The sequence below is a fragment of the Necator americanus genome, chromosome III, assembly GCF_031761385.1.
Source record: "Necator americanus strain Aroian chromosome III, whole genome shotgun sequence".
NCBI lineage: Eukaryota > Metazoa > Nematoda > Chromadorea > Rhabditida > Ancylostomatidae > Necator > Necator americanus.
In genome coordinates this window covers 33,731,393-33,744,239 of record NC_087373.1, presented here as the reverse complement: position 1 = coordinate 33,744,239, position 12,847 = coordinate 33,731,393, and the positions used below count along the sequence as shown (strand labels likewise).

Genomic DNA, 12,847 nt, shown 5'->3' with positions numbered 1-12,847 from the left:
CTGCTAAAATGTTAGAGGTGAATATTACGGAAATGCTCTCTTCCTATGAATAGAAAGGAAATCTGTACCGCTAATTTCCAAGTTTTTGCTCTTTTTTCCCACGTCACTAATCTGTTCCAACTCTGGTCGTCTGGCGCCTAACCCCATTCGGAGGGAAGGAGAGAGAGCAGATTTGATAGACGTCGCACAAGCCGGCGGCGTTTTTCGGTCGCTGACTTCACACACACATACGGACACGCAAATTGGTCTCACGCCATGTGCTATATGCTGGGGTCAGAAGCGTGTGGTTCCGGCGGTAGGAACAGAAGAGAACACTTCGCACTGTAACTGCGTGGGCGCCAAACAAACGTCTAATAGGGCGCGGACAAACAGCTTTATCAACCCTCTATTTCACAGTGAACAATTTCGTCTCTTCTATCTCTCTCTCTCTCTCTCCGAGTATTGCTGTGCACGCAAGAGTGAGCGTTATTGAGAGGGTGTTTTGTGCGAGCTGTCGCCGTCGATCATCGCGCATATGTATTCTCATTACGATAGCACGACCTGTTCCGATTACCGTAACCCGGCGGCGGCAACGACGACGACGGCGGCGATGTGGCGGCATCGGCCAGAGACCGCGCGGCGTCGGCCGTGAATCGTTATCTTATTTACGGACGGCTCGACGCACGGCTTGTGTATGTTTGGACATCTTTCGTTGGTTCTCTTTTTTCTTTCCCATGCTCCTACGCTTCTCTTTCCGTCACTACGCCCTCATATGGCAATACAAAACCTGCAAAGTTATACTTTAACCCAGTTCCGGTATGTTTTCCGTCGAGATGTACCAGGTGGACCGTAACTTCGGGGTTTCCGATTCTCAGTGTACAATTAACGCATTAGAATTGATTTACAGCTAAATCTGAACGCAAATGAAACGAATACTGATTGATTTGCATCGGTAGCAACAGCAGCAGCAGAAATTCCCCCCGAGCCGTTGTGCGTGTGTGTGGCGGTGGTGGTGGTGGTGAATCGTCATCTCCCGTCGGGCGAGTGAACACTTATCGGAGGAGTGCGCTGGTCGCAGAGGAAAAACGCCATTACAGTAGGAAGGACGTTTGGTAGGGGCGTGGTTGTGACACCGACCGGCGCCGATGTTGATTGGTTTCGAATACGGCGTCAGACCACCAGAACGAGAAGCGTGCACGGCATCCGAGGAGTGCGCACGAGATTACGCTGACGGATGCGTGGCGTCCGCGGCGCGGCACTCATACATACTGTGGTTCGCCCGTGGCTCTGTGGGGTCGTGCCCGCCTGCATCGGTCGGTGAGTGTTACGCTTTCGCTTTTCACCGGGTTTTTTCACATTCTACTACTTTACGACCACTCATTATTACATATCTGAACGTATTCCAATCGTAATTGCGCTGTAAAATCATGACCTACTCATAAGTTCCCATCGACCAATGACGACTGGGCCCGTAGGCGGAGCCAGGTGGTCGCCCCACCCTCGGCTTTCTCTATCTCCACGCCGCCTTTCTGATTACGTTCCCCTCGCCGGCGACCGCTCTGGCCCTCTAAGTATCGATTCGACTTACCGTATACTAGTGCTAGCGGTGTGTTGTCAGTGTTATCGGATCTACTGTGCACTTTTTCATTGTGCGTTATTGGCAAGGTCCTCGACGCCGCCGATATCGATCCGTTCGAAGCTTTTTTTTATCGTTGTCATCGATTTCCCGTCATTGTAATATTGATAGCTATTCGGACATATGCCGCAACCGTCATCCGACATCACACATGGCTTTGAGTCTTGCGAACTTGTCATCAGCGAAGAAGTATTGCGTTCTAAGCGTGTCGGGCAGTGAATTCGTTGTTGAAAGCGGCTTGCCGCTTCCTTTCCTTTGTTCACATGTTCGTTGTGTGCGATTACGGACGCTCGGATGCAAGCGTCTTTAAACGAGTTTCGATTTAACATTGACTTTTCAGGTACTGTAGTGGTCATTGTCCACTTTTGAAGCATCAAGTGCAAGTTCCTTACGTCACTTCGTGTCTTTATGTTCTAGTGGTAAGTTACACTTCACTCGTATCACTCACATCTCGTTCGATAATCTGTTCAGTGTAAAAGTTCATCGCACAGCACGAGCCGCACCACAATAACACTACCGTATTCCAGCTGTGTTGCACGTGTATTTACAGTGGTGTACCCGTTAATTGGGGCTCACTTATCTTAACCATTGATCGATAAATTAGTTGGAGGCGAGGGTTAATGAAAGGGAGCATGGATGAAGATATGTCTGAATAGACGCTTTTAAGATTATTTCAGATACTAGCTATGGGATTTCCTACAAGGTTTGCATATAATGAAAAGATTACGACCTAGAATACTGAATTATTTCCAATTTTTGAACTTATTGTGTTTTTAAGCTTATCATACCCTCATTTTGACCAGTATTATTATCATGAGTGATGATAGTATAAGAAGTTGAACGTTCCCCTTGATCACCGCGAGAAATATTATTTTTCTATCTCAATTCGTTCCCAGTTCATTTTTTTTTCACGTCACTGTGACGAGTGCGGTTATTGATTACTGACATGTCCTCTGCTTAAGCATTTCCGATAGGTTCGATATATTCACCCGTATACCCGTTCACATTTATCCCGCGTGTTAACGAAATCCTGGTCAATGTCATGAAAATACATGTGCCATAACTGGATAATGTTTGTTTATGTAGGGTTCTATTAACTCTAATTCCATTTAAATTCTTTAGAGCTTATATGATTAGGTTTGGATGCGTTATATCACAATAACTGTTTCTAATAATCAGCTTTTGAAGGTTATGCATACAAAAGTTTTCCGTAAAACTGGATCGAAAAATATTAACAGTAATTCAGTGACCGGTTTTCTGCAGATGCGATTTTTTTTATGATCTGAGAAAGTTTGCGAAAGACAATTGAGGTCTCAAATATTTGCAAAGACGTCGATGAAACTACATGCGTACGTAAAATTATGGATTGCGTATCTTTATTTCTACTTTGGGCAATCGTTTAGGAACGGTCTGTGATTATTTTCACATCTCGAAATACTTTTTCCTTGCTGACAGCATTGCTATAGATACATCTTTTTCTTTAAAAAAAAAAGTTTTCGATGACAGTATTGATCGATCGAAAGTTCTTCGATTATGAGTTATCAAATTAGTGAGTTTTTCCTATAAAAAAGTTCCCGTATTTGGTGAATATGCATTTTTGCACATGTTCTTTGTCCTCGTTTTTTGTTTGACTTCTGAAGTACGCTTGAAAAGCCAGCTTTTCTCCAATTTATTCTCATTTTTAGAAAGAAATGGAACTGCTGAAATTACCTATTTTCAGGGTGATGAGTGCCTCACCGAATCTGAAATGCGGCTTGTGTCATGACTATCTTGTGAATGCGGTCACAGTGGCTGGGTGTATGCACAGTTGTATGTTTTATTCGCTTCTATTTCAGTCTTAACATTTTACATTTCACTCAGATTTCGTTTCCATCGTGTTTTACTTTTCTTTTTTCACATTTTCTCACTAGTTATTTCAGTCTGCGAAGAATGTCTCTTGAAGAATTTATCGATATCAGGTATCTGTCCCACAAAAGGATGCAAAAAGAACGTTGATAAGGTGTGTTTCGATCCTTTTTCATGCATCCAGCTATTGCCAGTGCAGTCTTCTTATTTTACGTCTTTTATAGAATGGATATCATCGAGATTCTACTCTACAAATGCTTGTATATAAATTTATGCCTCGTATTTTCTTCGAGAATGCCGAGAAAGATGTGGGAAGTGCAGATTTAGGCGAAAAGAAGGTGCAGAGGTTGGTCGTTACTACTTGTTCTATCCTCTTTTGGCTTACTATTTATTCTATTTGTTTTTTTTTAATATTTGGCATAGCCCTTCTTTTACGTCCTTTCAACCGTTATTTGTACAATTGCAAAGAACTTGAAAAGTGCTCCAGATTACAAATAGCGTATGTGTTGCTGACAAGTACAAGGTTACTATGCGAAAATATGACTCCATTAGGTTTCACTCATCATTTTGTATCTAAAAGAACAGCACGAGCAAACGATTGCAAACGTTAGCTTCTCTCGAACGTTGTTCCACTGCTTTTTTCAACCAATGTTCCCACGAGTGCTTGTAAGTGAGAACTTTGTTAAATGCATAAAATTTCGGCGCTTTAGACGAATAAACTGAGATTTGCCTCTTATAGTTTCATCAAATCCTATACAGCTTTGCGTCAGTGTTTCGATATTCGAGCAGTATGAGTTGTTCCAGAAAGGATATAATTTTTGATATCTTTTGTACGCTGAGCAATAACTTTTTGTATGATGACAGATTTCCAGTGCAAAAATTATACTGAAACTCTGTTTACGTTGTTTTCATACCCATCCGTTGCAGTTATGGTGCATTTTACGAAACTATAGACCAGCACTGCACTTTTTCGCCTATAATTGTCATTTATTCGTTCAAAATTACATTAAGTTACACTTAGTTTGTCACGCTAATAATTATATATAGGTGATACGGCGGTGTTAGCAGCAGTTGCGTTAAATGATTTGGACTAGTAGCCACTATTAATATTTTACATCGGTAGCTGAAGATTGGTGAAAAAAACGTCATTCTAATGGACATTAATATTTTCTCTATTAGACCCAAGTGTATTGGACAGTTTAGAGAAAAAAATCACTAATCATCAAAGAACTAGTGAGAAGATCTTCTATCGGAAAACAATCAAGATTGTTCTTTTAACTAATATTTTCTTTTCTATGTCTATCAACTATTATATGTAATTTATTTGTTGCAAATGGCTAAAACTAGATGCTTCATATGAGTTTGTTGTCGTAAACATACATGGTTTCATAGGCTCATACTATTGTTAGGACGTGTAATGCATTCATTTAAAACAGTTTTCCAGAGAGCTGATACAAGCGAGTACTGAGATCTGCGATCCGGAAGAATTACTATCGATTTGCTTAGAATTCGTTCCTGCTCCACCGGCTATTGTTAAATCCGAAGACGTAAGTTTAGTTCGTACGTTTTACCCTTCTTTCAATCGATGATATTATATACTTATCCAATTTGTTTGCGGTCTAGGATTCTGTCCATCCATCTACTTCGACGTCTCAAAATGAGCCACCGGCTAAGAAAGCCAAGAAGGTGAGATTCTCTTACCAGTTTCAGGTTTTATTTTTACATTTGAACATCTTTTTCTTTTTCGAATGTTTGCTGTTTTATTCACTTAGTATTTGTTTGATGGTGTTAACAAATTCAAAAACAGATAGACGGAATGCATCTTGTTGCAATATTTTGATAGGGATGATACAGAGTTGCCGTCTACCAGCTTCATTTTGCATTTCTTCATGGTACATTAGTTTCACTAACATTTTGCAGCATTTAATTTCTTTAAAACCATGTCCAATAAAGTAAATGTGATTTAGTCTATGTCAAATTGGAGCTAATCTATTGCTACAAATAGTAAACATTGTTAGATTCAGATAAGATTTCAAAAGAAGTGTAACTTACAATAAATTTCTTCTCCAGCATAACTTTTGCCTAGAAAAGAGATTAGTTTTTTTTTTCATTATTGCAGTTTCTGAAACATCTGTCGTTACAAACTACTGTTTTCATTTGCACAATGTCATGTCGCGTAGTTGAGCATTGACCATGCAAGAAAAGATTTTGAGAACAAAATATTCGCACCGATACCCTTTCTTTGATGTGAATAGTGCCTCTAAAGCTCATTACGTGCGCTGCAACTTTTTCAGTTTCAAGAAGTAAATGTAGTTATGTTTGTAAAGAATTTGCTTCCGTCGTTCTTTTGTATGGAAGTTATGTTGAGATTTAATTTATGAGTTTATGCTATCTTTATATAAGAGAGATATCATTGGCAAATGATTTCCTACGACAAATAGTCTTTCTCTTTTCTGTTGGACGGTTCAGAAAAAATTTCTTTAAGCTTTATTTTTATAGAGTCGCGAACAGCAACGTGAAGTTCAACAGTCATTTCGACGATTCTTCCGTTGTGCTGCGAAAGTCCCTATTCGTACAATACGTCGCCTACTCGAAACCAAGCTTTTCCTAACAGACCAGTTCGGCGTACACTTCATATCTGATCGTGATTTCCAGGTAAAAATTAATTGACTTGATTTTTTCTCATATTACTTTGTTCCATTGACGAAAGGAATTGCCTGGACCTTTGTAAGCTGAAGTGCGACATGGCTCATTCCTTGCCACACTGGTTCTGAAGAACAGTACCCTTTTTAATTTTGTCGATCTAGTGGATGAAGAACCACTGTGTCGATCTAGTGGATGAAGAACACGTTTCATTGAATGTACTATTTACTGAAAATGACATCTACTTTTCCTGTAGCTGATGTCCGTAGAGAGAATTTAACTTCTCCCTGAAGTTTCCCACTAGTTGGTGTCATTTAAGGTCGTACTTTAGCGCCTAATAAAAACTTTTTCATTACAAAAACTGTTTTCTAATAACTTCCATTTAGTTTTGTTTTGATTTGTAAGAGAAGTCTTGACCTGGACTAGATTCTGAAGTACTTTTTGGATGTTCCTGCTGTTCTACCTTTCTATGTCGTCTCCAAATTTATCAACCTGCTGATTTCATAAGATTCCTTTGCTGTTCTCATTTTTGTCAGTTCTTCTTAGCTAAAGAAATCTCAGTAAATTTAATTTACTCTCGCATTTATTTTCCTTCTTCAGGATATTTCTGACGACGTAACTTTGCGGACGCTCGTGCTGGATGGTGGTTTCGACCGCACACGACCATTTCGATTATTCTTCACGCTCGTTCCGACAGTAATCGACGACGCGCCTCCAGTCCTTGATGCGGAAACGATGCCTTGTCTAATGCCGGAAGCACCTGTTCACCAAGAAACTCCACCTGCGATGCAACCACCCGGTCAAATTCAACCGGTGCAGATAGTTTCTCCGGTAGTTCCGGCATTAACCGTCAGCTTATCGACTGATATCTACGGTCATTCGGCGCCCATCATCACACAACAATGTGCGCCTCGTAAAAGGCGAAAACTAAGTGATCCAAAGAGAAGTCCCACAGAAAAATCGCCAACGACTAGCGCTCCACACCCAACGCCTATCGCGCCCAACATGCTCGTCGGCCAGTTGCTACGACCGATGTTCATCGCTCAGCAACCTTTTTTGCACCGATCGCCACCGAACATGCACATTTCGATGCCGTTCAGCCAAACTCCTCAGGTACACCTCATATTTTTTCTTCGACATTCTTTTTTCTAGAGGGTTTATTTGACTATTTTTCCTTTTTTTTGTTCTCTTGTTCTTCTCCCCGTGGAACATGTGTCCCATACCAACAACAGATGTGTTTAAGGGCGATTTTACTGCGATTTTTTTCTCATTTGGAATTTAACAAGTCTTATTAGTCATCTTAAGTTATTTAAATTGCAAATGACAAATGACAACGATAACTCTACATATAGTAAACATTTCAAAAGTGGTCCACCTTTTTTAGAAAAACTAATCTAACTAGCTTCATTTGTCTTGCACCCATAACGATAGAATTTGACCTGAAAGGCATCAAATTTACGAAACTTCTTTGTCACGTTTGTCTTTATCTTTGCTGTCTTTGCTTTCCTTATGTATTATACGCACAGCATGGTCATTATATTTGGTCGAGAGAATTTTACCGGTTAAGCATTAATCATCTTTTGTGAAACTTTACACTAGAAATTCAGTGCCTCTCAGCTTCAAAAGACCACGTAAAGGGGAATTGTTCTTTTTAAAAATATATGTTGTAAGTTTTTGATCGACTCTAATGCAATAAGGAGTACAATTTTTGTAAAAAGGCCATACCCATACTGCTTTTGCCGCTTTGAAAATATATAAGCTTCTTCTTTTTCGGCAAAGGAAACTTTAATTTTGTAAGCAACAGTTCATTTCCCAATGAAAGTATTTTATGCTGTAAAAATCCACACCTCAGTGCGTGAAAACTTGGCTGTAGTAATCATGTTGAGTTCTGTTGCAACGATGGCTTCTGCTCATGTGATAATATTCAGGCGCCGAACGCGATGGAATGTGCCCCACTGAGGAAACCTGGAACGTCCTATGAAAATGAAAATGGCGATAGACCTCCTCGACTTCAAAGAGAAGATGCAACATGCAATACCTTGCAGTTACCTTTAAAACCACCGGCTCCATGCAATTCCACACCTCAACAGAATTCTCATTATTCATCGCTTCCTTCAACGACTGAGATGTCGAAATTATCTCGGCTTGATCTCACTCAGCACATGTCACCTTTCCCGGTATCGACCCCAACTGTTGCTAGTGTATTGAAAGAACAAAAAGCAACAAACAAAGCAAAATCAGCACAAGATGGTAACCCCGTCTCATCAACCAAATCGACCAGAACCAATAATGCGCCGAAAAACACGCAGATAAGTCAGAAACCTGATGGAGAGCCGAGAACGATACCAAATTCAGATCTACCGATGTCTTCATCACTGAAGGATATTTCACAGAAAAATAAGGAATCACCAAAACATGAATCAGTGGGAGCGAGTCCTAGCAGGAAACCATCAAAACCGAATACGGTTGAAAATGGGACATGCAATAGTTCGCCTTCGAAATCAAAGCCCACTACAAAGACCCCTCCTTCAGACACTCTCAGGCCTACTCAACCTACATTACCTCAGCCAGTGAGCGCTGATGTGCGAACAACTCAGACATCTTCGGAAACGCCTTCGAGTTTATCACTGACCGCTTCGCCTTCAACAGCAACCCATCCGCCGAAGCCCACGTCTTCGAGTGAATCAAGCGCATCGAAAGTGAGTTCCTTCTTCCTCCTTCTGTCAATTTTTTTTTTGGTTTTTGTCATCCTCTTTTGAATTTTCTTATTTTAAACTGTGCAGTTTATGTGATTTATGAAAGTTCTTTGTTGCGAAAAGTTTTTTTTTTTTGAAAGAAACAACTCACCTTGTTATTGTTTTCGTTATAACTGTATCTTGTCAAAGCTGCAGTCATACCGAGAAAGATAACGACTTTCACCCCCATGATACTACTACGGCGTATAATCGTCGCAGCGCAGAGATTCCATTCAAGCACGAGGTCTCTGCCGTTGTTTGCTATGAAACGCACGCATGCAGCGGTTCATCCCAGACATCGCATGCCTGAGGCGACTGCATTTTACAGAAGTCCAAGTTATTTGATGTGATTCTCAAATGACGCACTGCATCGTGAACCATTATGTAGTCGATTTTTTTCCGGTATCGTTTTGTACAACTTAACTGTTAGAATACATAATTAGTAGAGCCATCTCTTCAATGACATAAAAAGTGCAATTCTTTTCCTCAGACTCTTGTGTAGCTTGAGAAATGAACTCAAGGGCAGGCATGCGAATCGGCTTTCAGTGGTACGTTGTCTAAAATATTAAGAGGCTGGTGGAGTAGTGGATAAGGAGTGCGTGGGTGATGTTTTGCGGGTTCGGTTCCTCGGAGTCTCATCACTTTTTGCTCGTACGAAATTTGATTTGTAGCCATTCGGCTGTGGTGCCACTATAATGGATAGACATTTATCATTACGGAAAGACAGGAAAATATTGTATGAAGTAGAACGATTGGTTACAACTAGAACACTGGTTGACGGCAACGATCTGCTCACGTTTTTCTCAAAGTTTGGACTCTAAGAAAAGACTACGACTGTAAGAGGAAATACCGAAGAGAGCAAGGTGATCAGAGATGAACTTTGTTCAAAGAGAGTCCCAAAAGTTCTTTATGTCGAGAGTGACCGATGAGGGATGAACCAAACATCTTCAAAGAATAGGATATCTATGGAAAGCTCATAATTCTCTTTTCATTCCTCAAGTTATTCCGAGGTTTTGTCCTACTTTATCCTATTTTGTCCTACCTACGATATCAAAAAGCACTGCTTGAGACAATAGAATGTTTAGCTACACTGATATTGATCATCTTCTGAATGTTTTACTCTTGGTAACGATTCAAAATTTGAGAAACGTATCTTGTTTGCGTAGTGCAGGACCGGTTTCGTGCTCAATATTTGGGCTTTTTTTACACGGTCTACATCGTCTACTCAAAGATCTCCGATCATGTGAGGAATCAAAGTGTGAGCAGCTCGTTTCCTTTACGTTGAGTAGTCTTTCTTCACGCATTATTTCCCTGACATTAGTGGTAATTGCCTGTGAAATGTTGTGCAGCATAGTGGATGGTGACAAACAGAATTTTTTTAGAGCAAAAACGGAAATCCAAAAAGAACTAATCTAATAACACGACGATATTACGGCCCCCCTTCCACCCTTGAAGTGCCTCCAACCTCTGAACATTGCGCATCGCTTATAAGGAGCTTCTTTCCCTTTCTGGTCTTCTTTTGACCTGCACCAAACTTCGGAAACAGGCATTATATTTATCGTGCTCTCCAATAAGCGGAAAATCGAAATGGTCACCGTTTACACCTACCATTCTTATACCGGAACATTTCTTGTTGTTCGCAATAGAAATCTGATCGAATTTGAATGAAAATAGCGTCGTGTAATTCTTAATTTTATGGAAACTATTGTGCAATGCATTCGAAATAGCACAAAACAAGAGCTAAAACCAACTTAAAAGTCAAAAAGACACGGAAATTTGCTCAGAATAAAAATGGGATTCTCCCAGTAACTTCTCACTCTTTGGTTCTAGAGCACATGTCTCTCATAGCCAGCCGAGGACCATTATCGCATAACGAGTAATGTGATTATCTTGTTATAGTCGTTTTTATTGAAATGGATTTAGAGAAAAATTGTAGAGAATAAGAAACGGTGTGGTGACATCATGCGGCTAATTACTCTATCCGGAAACGTACTAGATACATTAAAATTGCAACTGCAGGTACATCGATTTCATAAACAACGAGCTTGTCAGCGCTAATGCGGAGATGCTAATTGCCAGCTGTTTCAGATGGCTTATTTTGCGATCTGTTTCTAGTTAAGGACTAGATCCTGTATTATATCGATTATACTCATTACTATTATCGAGGTCGTTTCATTTTACAGGCCGACTCTGTCACTCCACCTGCCCCGATGGACTTCCGGCGTATGGCGACGCTAAATAAGCAGTCACTAGGGCGTACACTGCACGCGGTTCTCACGAGTGGTCGAGCGACAAATGCGGACGCAGCATCGAAGAACACAAATGGCAGCGGAACGTCGATGGATGTGAAACCGGTGCCGTTGAATGGAAAAATCAACAAAGATGGTGGTGTTGATTTGCACTATCCTAGTTCGAAGTCGTTGTCCACTTGAGATTTCTCATTCTAAGTGAGAACTGAGGTAGATTCGTTGTCATAAGACTTGTGTTGAGTAGTTCTAGGACAAAACCATCGATCACCAACACAATATTTGTTGAAGCTCATCCTAAAAGTTCTCATCCATCCTCACATATTGATCTGCAGTTCAGATCTTTTCGAGAAATGCTATCTTTACATGCGCATTACGAGCTGAAATCTCTTTGTTGAGCGAGAGTTGGTAATGTGAACCCGTCCATGACATTGACACTGCATTCCTGTAAGATGATGATATCTTCTGTCTTCTGTCTAGTCCCTTTGTTGCTTTTTTTTTCAGCACAACTACTATAAACCAACTATAGTGCGAGTTGAAAGTGACAAGACGAAAGAAAATCGTTTTCCTCCTAACTGCATCAGTGAGTAACATATCCGCTTGCGTGCATTCACTGTCAGGCTGTTTACATCCTCCAGCATTGCATCTGCGCATTAAGTAACAAATTGATCAGCATCTCGTCTCATCTCCTACTCATTCTCTACGGCACGGGTGTTCCCGGTTTTTGCATCGGTTTTCTTATACAGTAACATATGTAGCGAACGAAACGCCTACACTATGGTGTCACGTTGTGCACTCAATGTATCACAAGTTGTTGTTGTGGTTGTATTTTGTTGTGGAGTTATTAATTGAATGTATTAAAATTCTAGAAAGTTATATATCAGATCGTATTCGTCATATTAATAAAACATATTCAGTCTTAGTTGTATCAGCGTGAACTTGTTATTAATTCCGCGGTATTTTCATGTGTATTTTTGCACTAATATGTGCGGAATGTGGCAGGGTGTAACGAAACGGAACTCGAGAGTTATCCCAGTTCTAGTACCAAAACAGAAAAACGCGAATTTGTGCTAGGGCAAGATACGTGGAAATGGTGCATATCACTGGATTTAAGCAGACAGAGGCGATCCCTCAAACTCGTCAGTTAGAACTATTCATAAACTGATTTCTGGTCGATAGTACATCATCGGTGCTATTTCCTTTCTTTGTCATTTGATGGTCTGAACAACAATGAATGCAAAATAGGGTTTAATGAAGGTTTTCGTTACGGGATTCCGGTCACAGAAACAGGGGATGACCATGCACGTGCAGTACCGGTCTTTTCGCTGAGAAATATGAGGTGTGGAAAATCTCACATTTCTCAGTGAGAAGACCGCTAACTGTGAAAAACTCTTGTGATTGTTCTAAACACCCGCTTTTTGCTTATATAAAAACGGGCAAGTTTCCATCGTATGAGTGTAGTTATGTTTCAAATAAGGGCATCACTGAGGTTTCATCTTTTTCCTTTTTTTCTTGGTAATATGTGGTATTCATTATTAGATAAATCGAAGATTTATAAGGAGTGATGTCGTAGTCTGCTTTTCGCAAACAACATTAACACTATCGCTTGTGAAGTCTCAGGACCTAAAGTTAGTCGAGAGACATCTGGGCAATCGATTCACTAAGAGTGCTCAACATCGGAGAAAAGTTTATTCGGAGGAATTCTACAACTCTGATGGCATGTACAGCTCCGAGTAAACTTTGTACAACCTAAAAGCAAAATT

At 40.4% G+C, this 12,847-nt stretch overlaps 3 protein-coding genes across 4 annotated transcripts; 2 read left to right on the top strand and 1 right to left on the bottom strand.

Moving 5' to 3' along the window:
- Positions 1–1,213: 1,213 nt before the first annotated feature.
- Positions 1,214–3,380, top strand: RB195_011826 (uncharacterized protein; the record flags this gene model as incomplete). Its single annotated transcript, XM_064193408.1, has 3 exons — positions 1,214–1,296; positions 1,956–2,034; positions 3,336–3,380. The coding sequence occupies 3 exons, from the start codon at positions 1,214–1,216 to the stop codon at positions 3,378–3,380; spliced, it is 207 nt and encodes a 68-aa protein (XP_064050991.1).
- On the bottom strand, positions 1,624–1,989 carry RB195_011827 (uncharacterized protein; the record flags this gene model as incomplete). The annotated part of the gene is made up of 1 exon (XM_064193409.1): positions 1,624–1,989. The coding sequence occupies one exon, from the start codon at positions 1,987–1,989 to the stop codon at positions 1,624–1,626; it is 366 nt and encodes a 121-aa protein (XP_064050992.1).
- On the top strand, positions 3,340–11,496 carry RB195_011825 (uncharacterized protein; the record flags this gene model as incomplete). 2 transcript variants are annotated; one of them, XM_013444046.2, is made up of 10 exons in its annotated part: positions 3,415–3,424; positions 3,535–3,614; positions 3,685–3,806; positions 4,905–5,007; positions 5,084–5,146; positions 5,960–6,115; positions 6,704–7,216; positions 8,032–8,802; positions 11,022–11,192; positions 11,425–11,496. In XM_013444046.2, the coding sequence occupies 10 exons, from the start codon at positions 3,415–3,417 to the stop codon at positions 11,494–11,496; spliced, it is 2,061 nt and encodes a 686-aa protein (XP_013299500.2). The 2 variants fall into 2 exon arrangements, with proteins under 2 accessions (XP_064050990.1, XP_013299500.2); XM_064193407.1 differs by lacking the exon at positions 11,425–11,496 and having other exon boundaries at positions 3,340–3,424; positions 11,022–11,270.
- Between the last annotated feature and the right edge of the window lie 1,351 nt (positions 11,497–12,847).